The sequence below is a fragment of the Enhydra lutris genome, unplaced genomic scaffold (assembly GCF_002288905.1).
Source record: "Enhydra lutris kenyoni isolate GAN:26980312 unplaced genomic scaffold, ASM228890v2 scaffoldscaffold56, whole genome shotgun sequence".
Classification (NCBI taxonomy): Eukaryota; Metazoa; Chordata; class Mammalia; order Carnivora; family Mustelidae; genus Enhydra; species Enhydra lutris.
This window is the reverse complement of record NW_019154140.1, coordinates 6662937-6687346: the sequence shown is the minus strand read 5'-3', so window position 1 is coordinate 6687346 and position 24410 is coordinate 6662937. Positions and strand designations below refer to the sequence as shown.

General features: G+C 36.1%; 1 protein-coding gene across 2 annotated transcripts in view; it reads left to right on the top strand.

The window, feature by feature from the left end:
- Positions 1-24410, top strand: part of LOC111157954 (SUMO1/sentrin specific peptidase 1) — a 49991-nt gene that overhangs the window by 5730 nt on the left and 19851 nt on the right. The window contains exons 3-10 of one of the 2 annotated variants that reach the window (XM_022519709.1): positions 160-290; positions 2032-2116; positions 2975-3016; positions 7397-7556; positions 11977-12148; positions 18687-18790; positions 18872-19158; positions 20677-20731. In XM_022519709.1, coding sequence (XP_022375417.1) covers positions 160-290; positions 2032-2116; positions 2975-3016; positions 7397-7556; positions 11977-12148; positions 18687-18790; positions 18872-19158; positions 20677-20731 — 1036 coding nt within the window. The remainder of the gene's footprint in view (positions 1-159; positions 291-2031; positions 2117-2974; positions 3017-7396; positions 7557-11976; positions 12149-18686; positions 18791-18871; positions 19159-20676; positions 20732-24410) is intronic. The other variant, XM_022519710.1, reaches the window with a different exon arrangement.

The following is a 24410-nucleotide window of genomic DNA, read 5'->3' as shown; positions in this document are numbered from 1 at the left end:
CTTTTTGAGATTTCTAGCCAATAGTTCTGAAAGAGGGGTTTTATTTGAGTATAGAGGTGTTCTTTGGGAGTCATTTTTATTAGGTGAAATGATTTATTCATAGAAAAGTAGTTATTGAAGAATTATGTGACTTGAATTAATTTGGATTCTTTCCCCCAGATGATATTGCTGATAGGATGAGGATGGATGCTGGAGAAGTAACTTTAGTGAACCACAACTCCATATTCAAAACCCATCTCCTGGCCCAAACAGGTTTTCCAGAGGACCAGCTTTCATTTTCTGACCATCAGGTTAGAAATAATTTTCTTCCTTTAGTTGATGAATCACTTTGGCTTAAGTTTTCATCTGATGTAATTTAAATGGCACACTCAAAAGGACAAACATGTATAAACTTTTTAGAATCAGTATTTCTGGTGTTTTGAATTCTTTTTGATATATTAAATTTAAGACAAGAACTAGACTATGTATGAGTTTTTTGAGAATAGTATCTTTTAGAAAACCTTTTATTATTTCTGTGTATGTTAGAATTACCAAAGCACAGGTCAGAGTCCTTTTCAACTAGAGTCTTAAAATTGTTGAGCATTAAGTGGGGGGAAATATGTCAATATACGGAAGCTCTGAGATTTCCCTATGTTATAAAATGTAATTTCTCAAAGGCCCAGCATCAACAGCATCCCTTGGGAGCTTGTTAGAAATGCAGAATCCCAGGCTTCACCCCAGACCTACTGAATTAGAATGTACGGTTTTAAAAATTTCCAGCTGATGAATAGAAATACCACATGATCCAATAATTTTTCTACTGGGTACTTACCCAAAGAAAATGAAAACACTAAATCAAAAAGATATATGCACCCCTACTTTATTGCAGCATTACTTACAATAGCCAAAACATGGAAGCAACCCAAACATCCACTGACAGATGAATGGGTAAGGAAGATGTGGTACATGTATACACATATCATGCAGCCATAGAAGGGATGAGATCTTGCCATTTGTGACAGTATGCATAGACCTAGAGAGTATTGTGCTAAGTGAATAAGACTATGAAAGACAGATATCATATGATTTCACCAATACGTGGAATCTAAAGAACAAAACAAATAAATAACAGAATTTGATTTGTAAATACAGAGAACAAAACTGATGGTTGTGGGGAGAGGGTGGAGAAAAGTAGGAAAGGTGAGTGGGAGGTACAGGCTTCCAGTTATGGAATGAATAAGTCACAGAAATAAAAGGCACAGCATAGGGAATCTGGTGTGACAGACGGTAGCTACATTTGTGGTGAGGATTGCATAACATATAGAAAAGTTGGATCACTATGTTGTACACCTGAAACCGTAACATTGTATGTCAGCTATGCTGAAATGAAAACATTTAAAAAAAAAAAAAAAAAAAGTCTCCAGCTAGTTTATTTGCACATTAAAGTTTGAGGAGCATTAATAAAGCAGTCTTTCTCAGTAAGAAAGCCATGACTAATATAGATGAGACAGTTCTTTACTGTGTGAATCTCTCCCAAGCAAAGCAGAATGTTTAGCATTGTTGGCCCTTGGGCACTAAATTACCTGTAACATCTGCCTCCAATAATCATTTTTGGTAACTGAATATATTGTCACACATTTCCAGATTGGTACTTGGGGTGCAGCCCCACCCCTGATTAAGAACTTCTGTATGAAGTTATCAAAAGGTTAAAAACCAGGTTCATTTGTCACCCTCTTTGATAAATGATACAGCTGGCTTTCAGAACAGGATATACCATGTGCATGTTTATCTTTTAATGAGCATTCTTTGGATTAAGTTGTATAACAGATACTTTGTCTGTTTTTCCCCTTGAAGCCTCAGTCATTTCATTAGATTGTCTATGCATTTTCCTTTCTTATTAGTATGTAGTTTTTTTAATAATATATAAAAATATAATTATATAGAATTCTGAAATACATCATAATCTTGTTTAATGATATTTTCCAAGCATAAGTTTTTATGTTATTTTATTGTGAAAAATGTGATTTAAGAAAAATCTTTTGCTTTGTTTAGATTTTACCTTCCAGGGAAGGAAATTTGGACCGATCTTATACATGTTCTACAAGAAGTACGGCTTATAATCCAAATTATTATTCAGGTATGACATATTACTTGGAGTCACAGCATTTGTACCATTCAGATTTCTTCCTAGCAAATTGTGTGTGTTTACCTCTCTAGAGTGAAAACATTGTCAAAAGCAAAATGGTATTTTCTCCACTAAAACATCACTGTGTGTGTTGGGGGGGAGGAGGTTACTATAGTACTTTACTGACCTAGTCTCAACCACTTATATTTAATGGAAAAGGTTTTTTTGTGGGGGTCCATTTTTTTTACCTGTTCATTATGTCATTGTGAAAAGCAGTACAGCTTTGGTTTGGCTTTTGTTTTGTTTTGTTTTGAAGATATGTGTCTATGATGTAAAGGATATGTGTTTTACATTGATATAAAGCACAGAGTTAGCCTTTTCTATTCTGCTTGAAACCGTGAATCCTGACAAATTATTTCTACCCAAGCTTGTCCCTCCATCAGGGCAGGAAATGTTAATTACATGTTTCTATCTAGCACCTGCCACAGCCATGCTTGCATATTCAGGGGCTTGCCTGTTCAGCTTGTGATCCATGGCAGAAGTCAGCATTCTCTAGGCTATTCCTAGTCCCTGGCCTGCCCCACTTTCCGTCTGCCCCTTTCCTAAGGTTAGGACCTCCAGTGATCTTCTGGCTCTGTCTTGGGGAAACTAAGAGGTTTTTATTGGTTAGCTTCCTGGCAGTATGACCCAGGAAGATTATAGTGCCTTCCTATGTCTTATCACTCCTCGTGCTTCAGTCTCCTCACCTTCCCACATATATGGAAATATTAGTAATACTGTTGAACCTGCCCTAATGGGATTTTTATAAGGATAAACTGAGGTGATAAATATGAAATGCAAATAATAATTATTGTTATTTGGCTTCCTCAGGATTCTTTGTCAGCAAGATGAGATCTCCTCCCCTAAAAAGACGTTAGTATGATGATCTTTTAGATTTATATTATATTTAAATGTCATTTAGGTGGGTGGTACTTTACCCTGGGCTCTGAATTTCCTCTCTTGGTATGGGAAATGGTCTCTGCAAAGTATGTGCATAGTTTGTATAGGAAAATCAGTTAACTGGCTCTGAAAATAACTCTGCCATCATTAACTATTGGAAAGGCCTTTCTGATGAGCAGAGAGTCTGATATCTGGTTAGATAGTTCATTATTAATCTTAGGGAAAGGACATTTGAGTGGATAATGAAACGAGATCATTAATATTTCCACTTGAACTCAGGCTGTTTGTTTATAATTTCATATGTTGATTTACCATTGGATAGAATATTTGCTTTTAGTTTAAAATAATTGCTGAATAATAAACAATTATGTAGAGAAAATTATACTCAGAATCTGCTGACCATAACCACTCAATTCTGTGGCCTTCTCCATGTGTACATACATGATACATATTGTATGATTCAATACATATCATCTTTTTTGTCCAATATTTTAATTTTTAGTTTTCCATTTACATGTTATTCTTCGTGTCTACCTTTTTCTGTTGATTTCTAATAATCCATGGAATTGATATGCACATTTACAGTGCTTTATATGCAATTTGAAAATCTAAAAAGCTCTGAAAACCAGAAATTCTTTTCATAATTCATTTGGCATCCAAACTGACCTGACCTGAATTCATTCCTTGGCAAAACCCACATGAACTGACATGAAGCTATTTATATTTTTGTCTTCTATTTGTTTCTGTAAATATGAGTATTTATATATTTCACTGCAGATGTATCAATGTGTTTGATTACAGGGTGCAGCTTCAAATTATACCTTGAAGTGTTACATAGTATATACCAGGTTATTTTTCTAAAATTCCAAAAATTTTAAATTCAGAAGTGCAGTGGGATCTAGGGGACTATGATTTAGGATAATGGTCCCATGCCTTTATTTGCTTCATTATTTTCTCTGTAGTTTAGGTTCTCTTCACGCTCACTATTCTTAGCTATTGTAAGTAATATGATTTAAGAACATTTGTATGTATAGCCTTTTTTCTTTAAATTTCATTACAAAAAAAAAAAATTTCATTACACCCTTGATATTCATAAAGGATATATCCGAGATCGTCTCAGAACTTCATGTTCTTGACTGTGGTATATTTGACCAGATTCTTGGCTTTCTACTGAATTACATGACTCTTGAGAGTTACATTTTTCCTGTTTGTCCTCATCCTGTAAGTTGATCCCTGTACCAAAATCTTACACTGAAGTTTTGCCTCTCATTTGAAAGCCATTTTTTAGGAAAAGGAAAAAAATTACTTCATAACAGTTACTGTATACGTGATGATGAATAGCGAATAGCAACAGTGAATAACAAAGCCATATTGAGATGGGGATGCTGAGCTATTAGAGTCATTCTCTAAGTTACAGCCTGAAGCAGAGGATTTAGATTTGTGCCTCCACCAAATTTCATCTCATCCTTGACCAAACAAATGTACGGGTGTGTCACAGATCTCCAGGATTGCTCTCTGACAATCAGATTTTAAATCTCTGAAGGCCAATGGTTTAAATACTTTTTTCTTAAAGTCTTTAACTCTACTTTTTAGTGTATATTTTTCTTAACTTCATACCTTTGCCACATCCATTCTAATTGATTGTAAATCCTGCAGAATTGTGTCTCCTTTGTATGTCTTCTTTTCCAATAATCCCCACATTGATTTCTGTGGTCAGTCACCTTGAGCTTCACTGCTTGATTGGGCAAGATGGGGTCTCCAAAACACCTACCTTAGTCATCTCATTCTGTCTTGGTATTTGTCTCCTTTCTTGCTATTCTCTTTTCCTCCAAGGTGAAAACAATCATGGGAAAGCCCCAAACTTTAGAATCTAGGGCCTGGAGCTTACTTACCATTTCCTGTTTTACTGCATCTGCTGCCTCTCTGTATCAAGTTTTTCAAAAATCTGCTTCTTAATCCACTTAAAATTAGACTAATTTAAAAAATATTTTTAGAGAAAATACAGCTCTTTTACTTTAATAATTTACTGCTGGTTAGCCTTTAAGACTTCTTGATTTTATTTTCAATTTATTAACAATTGAAAATTGAAACATTTTAAACACCAAACAAAGAAAAGTAGATTAAGATGAAAAACAATTTTGCTTATGCTTGGAATCATTATCATCATCTTATCTTTGGAAAATATGTTAAATTAGGTTGCCAGACAGGCATTTAGAAGATGATTTAAAGCATCCTACTATTTATAATAACTAAACCTGAAAGTTAACAGGAGCAACTGATGATGCTTACTTTCATTATAAGTAATTGCCTGACATACTTTTTTTTTAAATTTAAAGCTTATTTCATTATGTCCATAAGACTGTTGCCTGTCCTTGTAGAAGATTTGTAGAGAAAGGTAGAAAAATACCCATCATTCTATTTTTGGAGCACAGCCAAAATTAAACTTTTGGTGTATTTCCTTATAGTTTTGTGTGTGCGTATGTGCACGTAATAAGTAATCTTATTTGTGGCGTTTGTAATCTGATTTCTTAATGTTAACAGAATAGGAGGTTAAATCATCACTTAAAAAATAGTGTCTGCAGCCCCATTTGGGTCCCTCTCCAGCTCTGCTTGATTACATCAGCAATAGAAGACCATTGACTGCTTTCATTGAGTGGGGGTGGAACCACCTTGTTCTGGTTAAACAGACTGCCTGATCCTGTGCTTTTCCCTTACATTTAAAAGCTGAAGCCTTTGTGAAATGCCATTGAGGTAGCTACTCTGACTTATCCTTGGTCTCAAATTTCACACTTATCAGGGTAATTTTGCCTTTTTGGTGACATTCCTCAAGTAGACATTTCTAGTTAGATCATTCCCTAATCCTATTTTAGCAAGAAAGTATAAGAGACATATTTCTACTATTATTACTTTGCATTTAAAGATTAAAATGTTCTGGTCCTTTAATGATACTCATTTTTTTTTATTAGCCTTATGTTTCTCTCCTTAAAGTAATAGTAATAGATGCTAAGCATAGATACTGATTTCAAATGTACAAGGTTATAATTCATTTTAAAAGTATATTTAATTGTTAGATTAGATTCATCCAGTGGTGAATCAACTGGTACTAATACCACCCCTGAATGCTGCTTTTTTTCCTGTCTTATTTATCCTAAATCCCGATAATCCTGATTGAAAAAACCCACAACAAACAAACAAACCCAAGTACTAAGCTTTTTTTTGTCAGCTACCATTTTTTTGGATACCAAATCAAAAGCTACATTAAATATTTTAAGTAATATTGCGAAGAGTTCTGTAGTCATATGGTTTGAAAATGTTAGCATTAGGCAAAAATTCAGGAATTAGAGAATTATCATTCTCATTTTTTTACTGGTGCTCCTCAGAGTTCCATAACCTGACATCCGAAGTTATTTTCAAGGTGCTGTCTTAAATTGTCTGATTCTGCTGATAGGGAGAGGTGGATTTAGAAAGTATTCTATTCCTGGGGCACCTGGGTGGCTCAGTTGGTTGAGCATCCAACTCTTGATCTCAGTTCAGGTCTTGATCTCAGGCTCGTGAGTTTGAGCCCGCATTGGGCTCCTTGCTGGGCATGGAGCCTACTTAAAAAGAAAGAGAAAAAGAAATTATTCTATTCCTAGCTGAAATTTCAAGAGACTTTTTCTTACCCCAGTTGGTAAGCCACAAGTCAGAAGATTCAAATAATAAATAATCCTCACTTAGCTTGATTGCAGTAATAAGCATCGGAGGGAGGATTGATATTTTTGATGATTATAACATTAAGTGACCTGAAGGTTACCATACCAGATGCATATGATGGGTCATTCCTGCCATAAGCCAGCCAGAATAAGCAGCAGTGAGGTTATCTCTGTTCTTAGAGAGAGCCCCCCGAGTCCTGAACATGGTAATTAAAAGCAAGAAAGTTACAGGAGCTGCTTTTTAAGCGATAACTGTTGTTCATTTGAATTACAATTCTCCTTGGCCCTCCACCTGCTTTCTTACTGGTCTGGCCTACCTTCTTTCAGGCCCAGGCCTGGGAGTGCTTGCAAGATATAGTTGGGGTAAAATGTTGACTTTTGGTGGACACCACGGAGTCACATTGATGCAGATAAGGCACATGGCTGTGGCAGGATTCAGCTCCTTCATCAATTTTCAGGTTAGTATGGCTGAATCAATTATAGTTTGTAGAAGTTCCCTTACTGCAGACTTTACTCGCAGTTGAGACTGGGATCTTTCTTCCATGAGAGACATGGTGCTTTACCACATTACTTTGGAATACAATGTTGGACATGGTTGCAGTCATATGGAAAACTACTACTGTAGATATTTGTCTAATTATTCAAACTTTTATTCTTTTAGACAACCCTTCCTCAGACAGTTTTCTTGGCTCAGGAGACTTAAGAACCTTTGGCCAGAGTGCAAATGGCCAGTGGAGAAATTCCACTCCAGCATCAGGTTCAACTTTACAAAAATCAAGAAACAGCCGAAGTCTTTACCTCGAAACCCGAAAGACCTCAAGGTAGGTATTCTGGCCTCCTAGTTAACAAGCCTTTCCTCTAATATGAGAGAAAATGGCCATAACATCGTTGTTTACATTGGTATTTTTTATTTTATTTTATTTTATGCAATAGGTGGTTTTATTAAAGCACAGGGACAGAACCTGTGGGCAGAAAGAACTGCTGCCCCAGGATTGTGAGGAGCAACTCAACATTGGCATTTTATTGTTTGTTTGTTTTTTAAGATTTTATTTATTTATTTGACAGAGAGGTAGAAAACAGAAGTAGGCAGAGCAGCAGGCAGAGAGACAAGCAGGCTCTCCACTGAGCAGGGAGCCCAACATGCGGCTCGATCCCAGGACACTGGGATCATGACCTGACCTGAAGGCAGACGCTTAACCAGCTGAGCCACCTAAGGGCCCCAATGTTGGCATTTTAAAGGAGTAACACTGTTTCTGAATTTTAAACTGTGAAAATATGGACAAATCCATTTTAAACCTTCAACTTTTAATTTACTTGGTGCTGAATTTTGGTGACAGCCAAAGTTTCTCATTAGAGGAGAGTTTTGAGGGAAATCTTGGTGCATATGAGTATTTTGGGATCAGTATGGCTATTTTGAATCTTAAAGTGGAAATAGTTCAATTTTTACAACTTCAGTAGCAAAGAAATCAGTACATTTTATAGGCTCTCCCATGAGCAGAGACCTGGCTTAAACCAAAGAAGTTCTGTACCTCATGGCCTTAGTCAACTAGACCTAAACTTCTTTTCTTAGAAAACAGAGTTACAAAGAGCTTCTTCCTTTTTAGCCCAATTTCTTAAGGGCTGCCTATTCCCTCACCAAGCTTATACTGATCATTAAAGACAGATGAAGTTTGGCTTAGAAACTTCTCCCTCAGGAACTTTATTAGTAAAATATTTCTTTTTTAAAATATTATTTATGACTTCTTAAATTTTACTGTGATGGTGGATTTTAGGAATGTGGGGTCATTTCATTTCCTTCTTAGGCAAGGCTAAGCTTTCTGGTGTTGATAGAAACCAATGAGATGACTTTTATTTTGTGATTATTAGCACATGGACTTTGGAAACGTGTCAGTACTCCCAGAGCTGGTCTTCCCCACTTCTTAATATATTTTTAAATTACACAAGAATTCATTAATGCATTCATATTGTAAAAGTTAAAACGTTGCCATTAAAACTAAAGATGCTTGACCATTCCTCATAATCTTATTCCCCTCCCCTTGGTGTGTTTCCTTCCAAACCTTTCCCTATGGGTTTTTTTTTTTCTTTTTTCTTTTTTTCTCCTATATAGTAGGCCATGTATACTATGAAATGTATAGTGCTATTTTGTTTTCATTAAAGATTTCCTGTATGTATCATTTGGCAAGTTGCTTTTTTTTTTTAAACTAGGTAAGGCCATACTGTTATTTTTTTAAATAACAGTATTATAGAAACAAATGCATGTGCTTTGTAAAAAATCAGAAAATACAGATAGGTAAAAATAAAATGTAAAAACATCATGTTTCCACCGGTGAGAGATCACCTCTGTAATATCCTAGTATGTATCTTTTCAGATATTTTTCTCTGCATTTACATGCATTTTTTTCAATGTGGTGGTTATTGCTCTTAAGTCTCTTAAATCTAGAAGAGCCCCTTTTTCTTATGACATGACTTTTTCTGCATGTTTCACCTTTTGGATTTGATAGGTTTCTTCCTCATAGTATTATTTTGTCATCTCTCCTCTGTATTTTTTTTTTTTTTTGTAAACTAGATCTTTGTCTTGAATAAAAGCTGGTGCTGTGTTATATCACATTAGAAAATCTACAAATCTGTTTCTCCTCATCAGTGATACTGGATTGACCTCTGGATTAGGGAGATAACAATGTGGTCCTCTTGTACAGTTAGTTTTTTTTCCCCCCTTGTGATGACTAGAATGTAATCTAAATGATGTTACTTGGGCAATTTTATCCATGACCAATTTCACATCAGCCTTATAGTTACTCATATCAATTGATAATCCTTACCTGATAAATTTTTAAAATTGAGGTGAGATTGACATATATTATATTAGCTTTAGGTATATAACATAATGATTCAATATTTGTATATATTGCAAAATGACCTCAGTAAGTCTAGTTAACATCTGTTGTCATATGTAGTTATAAAATAGTTTTTTCTTCTAATGAGAACTTTTAAGACCTACTCTCTTAACAACTTATAAATAAGCAATACAGTATAGTTACTATTTTTTTAAAGATTTTATTTATTTATTTGACAGAGAGAGATCATAAGTAGGCAGAGAGGCAGGCGGGGGTGGGGGGAGCAGGTTCCCTGCTGAGCAGAGAGCCCGATGCGGGGCTTGATCCCAGGACCCTGACTGAGATCATGACCTGAGCTGAAGGCGGAGACTTAACTCACTGAGCCACCCAGGCACCCCAGTATTATTAATTGTAGTCATCATTTTATACATTACATTTCCAGGACTTACTTATTTTATATTTTGAAGTTGGTGCCTTTTAACCTTCTTTGACCTGATAATAGTTTTATTAGAGTTACTGAAATAGTACCTTTCCAGTGTACCATTTCTTCTGTATTTATTTTCATTCTGCTTTGAAGGGGAGGGTTTTTTTCCATATTAGGTAGGGTTGTTTGGTTACCCTGATGGGATACCCTTCCATCTACTGGGAAGGCAAGCGATAGGACTAGATCTTTCTTTTTCATAACCAGTTTTTCAAAGTAGGTGTCGTTTTTGGTCTTTTTTTCTTTTAAATAGCCATTTCATGTGCTTCAGATGAGGTTTTCTGTTCTTTTTTAGTGTCATTCCAGATTCAATGTGTTCCTGTCCACTAGAATCATTACTCTTTTAATGTTCACATTCTCACAACTTTGGCCACCAGGAGCTCCTTCAGGCTCACTGCTGTGTCTGGCCCAATCTCTTTAATTGTAGGTAGCATACTTGCTTTCTGGCATTGCAAGATGCCCTCCCACTGGTTTTTGTTTAGAAGAAAGACTTTTGCATTAAACACACACGCACTCTAGAAAGCAGCAATGCAAAAGGCATCGTGGGAAATTCATTATATCTTCACCAGACAAATTATAGTGCCCTTGCCTTCTTTTTGTAGCAGCATCCACCCATCCTAAGGAAGTAAGCCTGTTCCTGGAATTCTGACTCCTTGTTTCCTTCCCCACTCTAACATACATAGAAACCATTGTAATTTGTAGACATACAGAGCATGTAAGTGATTTTAAGTTTTTATTTTAATTCCAGTTAACATACAGTGTTATATTAGTTTCAGGTGTACAATATAGTGATTCAACACTTCCACACATCTACCCCCATGCTCATTAAAACAGTACACTCCTTAATCCCCATCACCTGTTTCATCTGTCTCTCCTATCTCCACCTCCTCTCTGGTAGCCATTAGTTTGTTCTGTAGAATTAAGAGTCTGTTTCTTGATTTGTCTCTCTCTTTTTTTTTCCCCTTTGAGAGAGCATGTATGTACTTTTTAATTTTCTTTACACCTAGTCTGATTTCATTTGGATCCAGACCAAAAGTACTGACTTAAAGAGTTGCTTCCATTGAATTCGCCTTAGTTGGCTGTGTATCTCTGTTTTGCATCCTCAACCAGAAAGAAAAGAAAAAGAAGAAAATCAGTATGCTGAGAGCAAGTAGCTTATCCTTGCAGGACAATAACAAATGAAAAAGACCACATAGAAAGAACTTTAAATTTATTAATCTAGTCTTAGAGATAAGACTGGGTTTTAAGTTCACAGAAGTATTTTTCCTGCCAGTTTTTTCCCCATTCTTTGGGGGGCACAAACAGTTTAAAGAAGCAAAAACAAAATTCTCCTTCAGAGGAGGTAAATGGGCCAGAAGAATTGAGAGAGTGATGTAGCCTAGGAGAAAGCCTTCTGGTTGTTTTTAATGAAGGAAGGGAGCCATCTGTTGGTTTTTTAAGGAAATTTTAAAATTCAGTTTAAAAGCTTCATTGAAAGGCTTCAGCTTTATCCATCTTTGCATATTTAATCTTAAAATAAGTCCCTCCAAAGGACTTGGGGGAGGAGGCTGCAGCAAGTAAATAGAAAGTGTATGTTAGATCCTTCAGACCCAGATTTTCTAAAGAAGTCTAACGTGATATACTTGTTGTCGTACTGCACAGGTCTTTGGTTCCTGACCAAAGGAACTGTAAAGCCAAGAAATACAATTTTAGGTGTTTGATAATTACAGTATGGCAGAATCTGATGGAGCAACCCATGGATCATTTCTTATATATTTCCCTCAAATGGTACATCCCTCATTCTATTGGTGTTAGTTTTGTTGACACTTTGGTTGTTTTTGTTATTTCTTGGAAGTAAAAATCACTAGGTTTGATTTTCTTGTTGTTCTTTTCTTACAAACTCTGGTTTTTGTGTGTGTGTGTGTGCGTGTGTTTTTTTTTTTTTAGTGGATTATCAAACACTTTTACGGGAAAGTCAAACCATCACTGCCATGTGTCTGCATATGAAAAATCTTTTCCTATTAAGCCTGTTCCAAGTCCATCTTGGAGTGGTTCATGTCGTCGAAACCTTTTGAGCCCCAAGAAAATGCAGAGGCGACATGTTAGTACAGCAGAAGAGGTAAGGAAAACCTGCAACAAAGGCTGCTAAAGGTTAGAATCTTTCCCTGTACCTAGCCATTCATTCCCTCTGATTTAGATGTTTATTAACCATTCCATTTACTTAATCCTTTCTGTGCTTTTTCTTTCTTAATTTTTTGAGTGCTGTCATCTGTGCTAAAGAAATTAGAGATTTTAGCAGGACTTCATCATTTCTCTTACTGCTTTCAATTCTTGTTAAAGAGCAGACTTAATTTTCAGTATTTTCTAACTTACTTCTCATACATCAAACTATCTCTGTTCTTTTGGACCCTTCCTCAACTTGTGTTTCTTGTGACAAAACTGTTAACCTTGCTGGATTTGATAAAATACTGGCCCTTATTTCTTATTAGGACAATTTTCCCTCACTATAAAAGGAAAATCAAGAAGCCAGCTAAATAATTTATGTCCCTTCATTATGGGTAAGAAGATCTTTGAGATCATAGATATTCCCTCAAAGAAAGATATTTTGTTGACATTTTGGTTGTTATATGCATAAACCTAAAGGAAAAAAACCTAAAGGAAAAAAAAGATCAATTCTGTAAATATAATATGGCATATAATTTATGTGGCAGAGAATGTGCTCATATCTGTTAAATATTTATTATGCATCTAGTCAGCTTTGGACTGCTTGCTATGAGGATACAAATAAATAACAATACCTTACAGTTATGTAGCCTATAGAGTTTCCAGTATGCTTTTCACATGTATTATTATGTTGAATCATTTTAATCTTGTGAAATAGGTAGAGATGAGGTAATACCCATATTTTAAACACATTAGGAGGGTAAAGGTCAGAGGTCACACAACTAGTAAAAGACCTGGCCATCCTACAGCCCAGGTCTTTGGGAGTCTAGTCTGGTATGCTTCCTGTTATACAATACAGCGGTGTGTTTCCAGCCCGTCGGAGCTTACAGATTGGAGAGTCAAGAATACAGCATTTCATGCTAAATAATTAATTTCGTAATGAAGATCTTTTAAGTGGCAAAACATGATTATTTGTGACATGGTTAGTGAAAATCCTATACATTCTGTTTGGTGTTATGTTTGTATTGAATCTGAAAAATGAAGCAGAGGGTGACAGAACTAGTAAGTCACATTTAGTAGAGAAAGGGGAGAGAAGAGACTGGCAGCAGTTGCCTTTGGTGAGAGATGAGCAACAGTTACAAAAGTGAGATTTATTTTTCACTTTTGTACTACTAAATTTAGTACCATGTATGTGTTAGTTATTACATAAATAGTTTTAGATTACTGGGGTTGTGCTTCTGCTGGAGCCTAGGCAGCCTGCAGGCTACAGAGACACTTGTGGGGAAGAAGACGGCAGCAGTGTGGTGGCTGGATATTGTCCCCCCAAGCCTCCCCTACCTCCCATGGCTGCCGCTGAGATCACGGCATCCTTAAGACTATCTGTCATTCACCCACTAGCCAAGCAGTCCTTTGAACCACTCAGCCCCTTCTCTTTTCACTTCTACCTCCACCTGAGGTCTTGGGCCAGCTGGATTATATTCAGCCCTCCCAGCCGCAGGCTGGCCCACTAAAGGACGTGAAACTGGAGTTCCCCTTCCTTCTACAGTGCTAAGAAAATGGCAGGGACTGAATCTATCCCACGCAACAAGAGATGCAGAAAATTTGGAGTCAACCAGCTGTTTGTAGGTCTATATTCTGCTATGAAAAGCGACTTGCTTTTAGTACAGAACTACCACATCACCCATATAAGACTAGTAAGACAAAATATAGGACCAAATTTTATTAAATCAGAATATCAACAGATTATTTAGATATTTAGTCTCAGATAGTATGGATAATCTAGATTAAAACATAATACTTCCCCCCCCCCCCGGGAATAAAGAATTTACTGGTGGGGAGCTCACGAAGTGGAAGAAAAGTTACTTTCCATGGAAATATTGAGATGTCCAAGGGAGAAGCAGTTGCTTATGTTAAAGAAGGAAAGTTAAGTATTGATTTTACTGCTGGATTTTTATCACTTTCAGGAATCTAAATCTATAAAAATAACATGATGTTGTTACCACTGCACTGTTCAGTCTTACAACAGGAGTTTAAAGAGAATATATAAAGAAGAATTTGGAAATATGTAAGTGGTGACTGGACCACCACTTGGCTAATGGCTGATTTAAGGACATCATTAAAGAACTATACTCTCAAATAGGGTAACCACTAGTCCTATGCACTACTTATATTAGTTCAGTTAAAATAAGATAAAGATTTAGTTTTTCAGTCACACTAGCCACATTTCAAGTACACATATTGCTAGTGGCTACCATATCAGACATATTGCTAGTGGCTAGTGGAGATATAGAATATCTCCAATATAACTAACACTGTTTAGAGGATATGGATTTCTGTTTGGGAAAGAGAAAATACTAGGGATTTTTAAAATGTAAAACAGTAAAAACTCTAAGTTTCTTTTCATATGTATGTGGTTTCCAGGCATGCTTCTCCGCAACATATTGAGCAACATTTTAAGATGTTGGACTTCCTTAATAGATGACACTGGTGGTTTTAGTCTTTAAAAACAAAACTAAACAAACTTTACAGTTTTGTTATAACCAAGAATTTGGGGCTTAAAAACAGAAAGTTGTTGAACTATGCACTTTTGATGATTGAAATTTATGTTTATTGTATAAAGCTATTACTTAAAACAGAATCAAAGTTAGGAGATTTATGAAGTTATTTGAGTAATTTATATTGAAAGGTTTTACTGTTCTCTGTTAGATTTTTATAATTTTACAGACAGTTTTATGGAGACTCTTAACAAGCATCTAAGTACAAGAATCTGCCACATTTTTTAAAAAATAGAATTCAGCACCTTATTTACCTTTATATTGTTTTAAACTTTCCTTTGTCCTTTATTATGTTTAAAACATAACATTAGCCAATTTGTTTTACTTTAACATATTATCCAATTATTACTTCCTTTCCTCTTAATTTCCTAATTTGCTTATTCAGTAGAAATAGCTTAATAAGTAATGTATAGAGAAAGATGTTTTCTTTTACTTTATAGTACCAGATGCTCCAAAAAAGAATTGTGTTTCAAGTTTGAAGAGACTCACCTTTTTGCATGTTCTTTTGGTAAAGCCAAATGTTATATATGTTCTTGAGAGAGTTGCAGTACTATCTTTTCTTTGCCTGAAATAGCAGATAAGTTCTTGTGACCTTTAAATTGTCATGTAGAACAGTAAAAAATTCTTAACCTTTTTTCTATAATTTCTTTTTTAGACTATAGTTGAAAGTGAAAGTATGAGGCTTCAAGAGACCTCAGATAATTATTTGGAATACAGAACATCTCTTCCTGTTTATTTTATGGTGTCTAATGACTATGAGGCTGTTCCGGTTTAGACAGAGGTTTTTCTTTGAAAAGATGGAGAAAATGATCTGTGGGTGACTTATGTATGTTTAATTGATTTTAAAAAATTAGTTCATTACCTTGAATTAATCTAGATTTGTCATAATTTACTTTAGCTGAGTCAATAGCACGTTGGTTATTCATGTTTTATTTAGAAGTATAAAAATTTATTCTTTCTTTCTTTCTTTATTTTTAAAGACTTTTTATTTATTTATTCAACAGACAGAGATCACAAGTAGGCAGAGAGGCAGGCAGAGAGGGAAGGGGAAGCAGGCTCCCCACTGAGCAGAGAGCCTGATGCGGGGCTCGATCCCAGGACCCTGGGATCATGACCTGAGCTGAAGGCAGAGGCTTTAACCCACTGAGCCACCCAGGCGCCCCTAAAAATTTATTCTAAGAAACTATTTTGCTATGTGATATGAGGGAGGAGAGAAGTGTTTTTTAACTTTTTACAGTTGAAGTCTGTAGGGTACCACAGGCAAAGAGCCTTTCTATGTCACTGTTCTCAGTGTGTTTGTGAAGTCTTCATGTGTTGGGGGTATTTCTTTACATTCCCTTGGTAGTCAAAGTAACCTCTTACCCCAATTTCTCTGCTTTATTTTCCTCCCTATGATGTGATAATGTAGTCAAACCTTTGTAAAATTTAGTTTGGTAGGACAATGGAAATGAACTACAATGATTGGTTAATTAAGAGTTAATTTCCATGACCCAGGTGGTATTACTCTTCTGATTTTCCTTCACTCCCTCCATTTTCTCACTCCTGAAAACAACATACTGTTAACCCCATTGTATTGTGGATTATGAATTAGGTTATTTGGTATAGTGGGAATGTGGGATCAACTTTGGTGGTGGTTCAAAAATTTCAGTCATTAAAGTGCCAGGTAACACAGCTTTTTCACTATGGAGTTGGTTGGCAGTCTCTTACAATCTAATAATCGGTAATGATGCTTCATTCTTCAGACTGTCTACTTAAAGAACCTTTATAACAGCAAATTTAGGTTTTAATAAAAAGGAATTTATTTTAATTACAGCTTTAAAAAAATTTTTTAGATTTTTTTTTTTAATTATTATTCATTTGAGACAGATACAGAGACAGAGAGAGCGCACGCATGCACGAAGCGGGAGAGGCAGAGGGAAAGGGAGAAGCAGACTCCCCATTGAGCAGAGAGCCTGACATGGGGCTCGATCCCAACACCTGGAGATCATGACCTGAGCCGAAGGCAGAGGCTTAACCATCTGAGCCACCCAGATGCCCCTTAATTACAGCTTTTAAATTTATCTCCCAGATACTCATGGCCTCCCCATTACAACAGCCAAAACCTACAGATTTGGTGATTGATAATAATGTATACCTGCTAACCATTATCACTTTTGTGCTCTTACTGAAGTGCCTGTCCAATACTGTAGACCGTCTCTTCACAAACACTAGGAAAAAGGGCTGCTGTCATCTTAAATACAGTATTAATTGTATAAGGGATAAAATAAAGGAGTTTATTTTCTTCATATAGAAAATTGCAATTTGTTTTTTCTCTTGGGTCTGTTTTTCCCCCAAATGCTTAACTAATTCTACCTTATTACTCATCTATTCAAATTTAAGGATAGCTCTTTTTCATAAGGAGTTGTCATGCTTCACAGTTCAAGGTGAATCTTGTTAGATCAGTAACATTATAGTGACAATGAGATTGACAGTTACTATGTAGCAAACAGTGACCAAGAAGAAAAAACTTAATGTCTGTTTGCCTTTGCATAGATAGTTGCTTAATTTCATTCTGCTTTTAACATTTATAACTGAATAAAATGCTTACGCACATTGAAATGTCATAGTGCAGGATGTAGCTAGCCCTGGCACAAAATATTAAAATTATTTCATGAAGATTGGTGGTTGTGTTAAACTGTATATCAGATTTTTTTTAAAAGTACCAGGGCATGCTATTTAGTGAATGCAGCCCACTGCTTCTGGGGATCAGTATAGAATAAACGTTTTACTATGGTTACAAGTCCATGTGTAATCTGGTTCTCTGCCAACTAACCTCTCTTACTGCTCTGCTGATTCACACTGATGTCACTTTTCCTTTTTTTTTTTTTTTAAAGATTTTATTTATTTGACAGAGACAGTGAGAGACAGAACACAAGCAGGGGGAGTGGGAGAGGGAAAAGCAGGCTTCCCGCTGAGCAGGGAGCCCAATGCAGGACCAGATCCCAGGAGCCTGGGATCACAACCTGAGGTGAAGGCAGACGGTTAACGACTGAACCTCCCAGGCGCCCCATTACCTCACTTTTCCTTGAACACATTAAGCACATACCTGTCTCAGGGCCTTTGCATTTGCTATCCTTCAACCTGGAATAGTCTTTTATAAATTTCTATGACATACCTCTTACCTTGATACAGGTTTCTGTTGAAATACCACCTTTTTAAAGGGGTCTTATCTGTTCTTGCTCTTTCCTCTCCATCATTTTCTATTCCCTTTAATTTTTCATACTATCTGACTAATCTTGTTTACTGTTCCTTTTAACTATAATGTAAGGACACAAGGACAGGAATTTTATTTTATTTTATTCAGTGCAGTATCTCTGGTGAGTTGTGCTTAGTAGGTATTCAAAGTCAATAAATGAATCCAGTACTGAGGCTTAGGAAGAAGAGTAAATATTGGAGATGGAAACCATCTCTGGAAAATACTTAAATACTCTTAAAAATTAGATAAAGTAGAAAACAGCAAGGTATCCCACTCTGATTTTGACTCTTCTGGTTACTTCCTTATAGTTTTTCTAGTAGATGTCAGGAATTGTAGGGTTTATTAGAATCCTAATTGAGAGATCCTCAAATATTTTGTTTCTGGCACTCTATCAGTTGACTCAAAAGTGACTGCCTACTGGCCTTCTGGTTTCATATCCTAGAGCCTGTCTGCATTGTTATTTACATATGTGTCCCATAATTTTCCAAAATATACTATCTGGTATTTATTTCATTTCACTCTTCTTATAATTTTCTAGAATATCTCTAAGGATAATTCTTAATTATCTTGAAGGATTCTATCTGAACTTTGGCAGAACTTCTGGGAATCTAGATGCTGTTTTGAAAAAAAATCTTCACTGGTTGTGTCTAAGATTTCTTTCTTTCTTTCTTTTTTTTTTTTTTTTTTTTTTTTTTTTAATATAGACAGTCCAAGAAGAAGAAAGAGAGATTTACAGACAGCTGCTACAGATGGTCACAGGGAAACAGTTTTCTGTAGCAAAACCCACCACACACTTTCCTTTACACCTGTGAGTCACAGAAACATATTTCAAATGAATTTAATTCTCATTTTGTCATTTGATATTGAAACTATATTCTTCTCTTACTAGGTCTCGATGTCTTAGTTCCAGTAAGAATACTTTGAAAGACTCACTGTTTAAAAATGGAAACTCTTGTGCAGCTCAGATCATTGGCTCTGATACTTCATCATCTGGATCTGCCAGCATTTTAACTGCCCAGGAACAACTGTCCCACAGTGTGTATTCCTTATCGTCTTATGCCCCAGATGTTGTGGCATTCGGATCCAAAGATTCCGATCCTCTCCATCAACCCCAACATCACCACTCTCTTCTACATCAGCCAGATCACTTACCAGCTTCAAATACACAATCAGAAGGTGAAATTGGTCTCGTATAACTATATTTTCAATCCTAATAGCCAGTTAACTGTTGATGGGATCCATGTGAATCATAGGCAAGGTTGTAATCTGAATGTAACGTAACTAACATGTAAGAAACTTCAAATACATTTAATTCAGTTAGCCTTACCACAAATAAGCTAAACCTGCAAGTGACTTACTTTTTTCTTTCATGGAGATGCAGATGATTTCATATATTTTACTTAAAAGATTAACTTCCTGAGCAGAGTCTAGGGTCAGCACAGTCAGCCCAATTACTTCAGTACTTTCTCTGTCTCTAGTACTTTACAATGACCATTAAGTACTCTGAAGTTCTAAGAGTTTTAGAACATCAATTAAGTATTGAAGTAAAAGTTCTTAACCAGGTAATGTTTTAAAAAGTTGTGTAGTAAGTTTATGCATTTTAGAATGGTCATCAGCAAATTTCAGAAACAAAATGAGTTTTCTACCTAAGTTTCAGTTAACTGAAATATCTAGACTCTGCACTCCAGTTAATGAAGGTTTTCTGTGATAATTTCATTTGCTTAGTTTTCCTCTTCTGTAGGTATGTATTATGTATGTTTATGATAGTATGTATTTAGGTATATAACTTAAAACAAGTTTTAGGTTAAATGGTTAGACATTATGATCTTTTGATAGATCATTCTCTAAGGCTCTTACCTCCTTCCTCAGATTTATTTATTTATTTTTTTTAAGATATTCTTCACTTTCTTAAAATTTCACTTGGGGATTAAAATTGTTGGTGGCATCATTATATAGCTACATGTATTCATGAAAACCTTTATAAAATTTTGTGAGATGATTTACTGGGAACTACCATTAAAAAAGCCTTTAACCTAAGACACATAAGTTGTATGACAAAGGGTTAGATGCAACTAAACTGAAACAAATATACCATAGTACATTGAAGTGTTCCTTACTTTTATTGTACCATTTAATAAATATTCTAAATGAGGTTCTAATCATTTCGATTAGGACATGAACCTCTAGAAGGACACAATTCCTGCCTTTATCAACACTGAAAATAAATGATGAAATGATAGAATTTGTACGTTTTAGACTCTGCTACTTCTATAGCTGTTTCTGTCTTTCTACCTTCTGTTCCTCCTTCCCTTCTTTCACCTTATTCAGTCTCGTGGTAGTTCATGAACTAAAAACTTTTGAGAAATATTGGCTTGTTCTTGTTCCCCAGGAACAGAAAGAAGCAGCGCAGGAATCAAGCAGAGCCTGGGAGTAGGAGATGAAGGGCCTATGTGCTTGTATTTTAGAACGACTGCTTTCTTTGTGAGGCAAGCTCTTCTCTAAGCCCTCTTTCTGGCTCAGTGAAAATGGGCCTGCCTCTCTCTCTGTCTCTTCCATCCTGTCTTTGTCCTTGTGCTGCATTATTTTTATGAAAATAGAATATAACAAAGTATGGGAACTTAAACTACAGGCATCTAGAGTATATAACTACGTAGGATTTTATTAATAATGATATGCTCTTGTGTTTCTTTTTAGGATCAGACTCTGTGATCTTACTCAAAGTGAAAGATTCCCAGACTCCAGCTCCCAGGTAAGCTTTAGAAAAAGGACGTTCTTGACATATTTTCTTTTTCTTCCCCTTACTCACAATTTCTTCACTAAGAGTTACAGAATATAAGGTCAAACTGCCTCAATTCAGACCTCTTGCCTGTGTTATTTGAATTATTTCAGTGACTTTCTGATTGGTCATCTTCCTCCGGCCTCATTGTTGAGCTTCATTCCATCTTCCATCATGGTCTCAAATCCATTCTTTGCCTGTTCTTTTCCATCTTCCATTCTGCAACCCGAGTGGTCTATTTAAAATGCATATCTGATTATTCATTAAATTCCAATAGGAGTGGCTGGCTCTCAGACTAGAGTCAAGCCCAAACTCCGTGATATGGTATACAAAGCATTTCCTCTGCACACCTCACTTCCTGTCACATGTTCTTTCCTTTAACAAGTATTTATTGATCATTTACTATGTGCCAAGTCCTAATACAGACATTAGGGCTAACAGTAGTGAACAAAATGAAAGCCCTGCACTCAAGGAACTTACATTCTGGTTATAAGAAGTATAAGGAAAGGGGCGCCTGGGTGACTCAGTGGGTTAAGCCTCTGCCTTCGGCTCAGGTCATGATCTCAGGGTCCTGGGATCGAGCCCCGCATCAGGCTCTCTGCTCAGCAGTGAGCCTGCTTCCTCCTCTCTCTGCCTGCCTCTCTGCCTACTTGTGATCTCTCTCTCTCTCTGTCAAATAAATAAATAAAATCTTTAAAAAAAAAAAAAGAAGTATAAGGAAAGAGATGGGGGACAAATAATGAATGAGTAGATAAACATTTATATCTGGTAGTGATAAATGTGAAGAAAAATAAAGCAGGGTAACTTATAGGCTGGGGCACTGTTTATCTGGGTGGTCATGGCAAGTCTGATAAGGGACATTTGAGGGGAGATGTGATGGAGGTGAGAGGAGGAGACATATGGGAAGATGGGACTCTTTCCTGTGTTTGTTACGTGCTGGACTATATATGATATGTACTTACTTACCTTCATAGTCAGTGTTCCTTCTGCCTAGTATGTAGCCCCTACCTCAACTTGTCTATCTAAAGAAGCAGGAATCTCTTTATTGTCTTTTAAATCTCAATTCAAATATGATCTTCTATGATACTTGACTTCTATATGAAACATTTTGCGTTGTAATTCAGTGGGTTACTACTTAAGATCGCAATTTCTTTGCCATTGCTGTTTCTGTGGCTTTAGCAATTCAGTTGCTGGAATGATAATAGTGTCAGTTTTCCATTGAGGAAGTTAGCAATTGTGAAACATTCTTTCTCATCTCAGTTTCTATACTTCTTTGCATTTCTCCAAATGTCCTGAATTTTAGATATTTAAAGAAAAATTCTCTGTTATAGTTTCTCAAGGAGACTTTAGAGTTTGGAGTTCTTATTCTTTATACATTTCTTTTTTCTTGAGTCCCAGACCTGGGTTCTGATTTTGTCCAGGCATCATGTAACTTTGGACAAGTTACTCTTCTGAACCTTAGTTTCCTTATCAGTGAAAATGCCAGTATTAATACCTTACTATTTTTTGAATTGCTGTGAAGGTTAATATACTTAAAAAGCACTTATAAAAGTGTTTTCACACATAGTACACAAAGTAGGTATTTTTTCCTGGGAAAAGGTCGATCTCATGTAAAGAGTACTTTTAATTCTTTAATGGTTCTTTACTGGGTATACCTTCCCTTTATGGAAGATTTCTCTTGGTGATGCCTGAAGAATGAGATGGCGGGAGAAATGGTCTGTTGGGATCAGATTGACTAATGCTGTTTATCGCAGTTGGAGTCTGCTCTCTCAAGACTTGGTTGATTGGCTCTTTATTCTTAATCTCCCACCACTGCCTCTTGGTTAAGGTCTAGCAGTGAGGATCTGCCCTTATTTCCCAGAATATGCCATTCCATTTCCTATTTTGTGCCATTGTACATGCTGATCCTAATCCCTGTAATTCCCTTTCTCTCCTTGTCCACTTGTTGTTTTGCTTTGCAGAATCTGACTCAGGTGTTATTTTTTTCTCAAGACATTTCTCTGACTTCTCCGGGCAGCATAAGCCTTTTCTTCTAGTACTTCTATCCCTATGTCTGTTCATTACTAATACCTTTGCACTAATAACCTAATGTTGATAATGCCTGGCATATGATAGGTACTTAGTAAATAAATCTTTGTTAAACATGCATTTCCTAGAAAGCCTTAAATGATCTCTTGAGTAGCTCAAGTATTCATCATCTCCCTGTTGGTTTAAGGCTTTGGTTTACTGAAAGGCACATTGCAAGAGAAGAAATCACAGCCTTCAGAATTGGACAGACATCGTTTCTAATCCTGACTTCCAAAACAGATTATCCTCTGAACCTCAGTTTCCTTTTCTGTACACTACGAGGAATAATTCCTTATTACATATTATATTGAGGTTTAACTAGTATGAGAATTATCATGAGGCTTAACTACTATAAAACATCTAAAGCAGAATTTCACACAGAGCACTAAGTAGGTGCTCATAAGTTGTTTTAGTTATTACTGTGTGCTTCAATCATATGAAAAATAACGTATAATCTTATTTTACTTTCTTAAGCCACCAAATACCTTGATCCATTGAAGAGCAGTACTTTTCCCTTACATTATTCATTTATTCAGTAAGTACTGAGTACCTGCTGTGTGCCAAGCACATTCTTAGTGCAGAGGATATGGTAGTAAATACAAAACACAAAAATTCCTATGCTCATTAAGTTTATGGTCTAATAAGGAAGCAGACAAGCTTTAATAGTGTGATACAATACCATGAAATTCTGGGCAGTTCTTGTCACTTCCTTATATTGTGCAGTAAATGTGTTTTCATGTTCATTTGTTTTTAATGTCACACACTAGACCTCTCACAGTGCTACCACTGATCTCTCTGACTTTCTATCGTGGTTGTTACATCAGTATTCACTGTGCCAAGGGTATAGGCCACTACGTGTATGTTTTCCATTCATTAACCTCAGTTATAGTGGGGAGGCAATAGAACAATATTGTCATTGCCAAACCCTAGCCTAAGGATGATTGGGAATACTGATTCTCAAAAGGTAGGCTAAGGAGCAAGGGATACGCTCTTGAATCCTTGTTCTTGCCTTCACTAAGACAGACCATAGCAATTGAAGAACTGACAGGGACTCTGATTTCCATATTTTACAAATCTGAAACTAAGACCCATGGAAATGAAGTGACTTTGTCGAAGTCACAAAGTGAATCAGGGATTGCTCCAGGAGATCCAGGTCTCTTAACTCCCAATTTGATGCTTTCCTCTGTTTACTTGTTCTATGTATCTAAAAGGTTTCTTTGGAAAAGTGTTCACTCCTCTGTTTGTCTCTTTGAGAAATCCTTCAGTTAGGGATTGGCAAGGAGATGATGACATTTGAGAAGAGCAAGAGGCTCTAGGAGAGAGAACATGCCTGTGACTCTTCTGCGAAGCATTATTCATTTGGATTGTCACAAGAGCTGCATGGACTAGAACTGGTCGCTCATCTTTGGAGTAGAGTTGTATTGCTGATTTTCCACTTTGATTCATTGATTCACTAGCCATTTGATACAAATTCTTGTGTGGGTGGGGATTTTTAGTGTGTGGTATGATTTAGTTGAAAATATTTTGATTCAAGTAGACTGACAAGAAGAAGTCTAAGATTTGACTAAATCATTAATAAATCTGT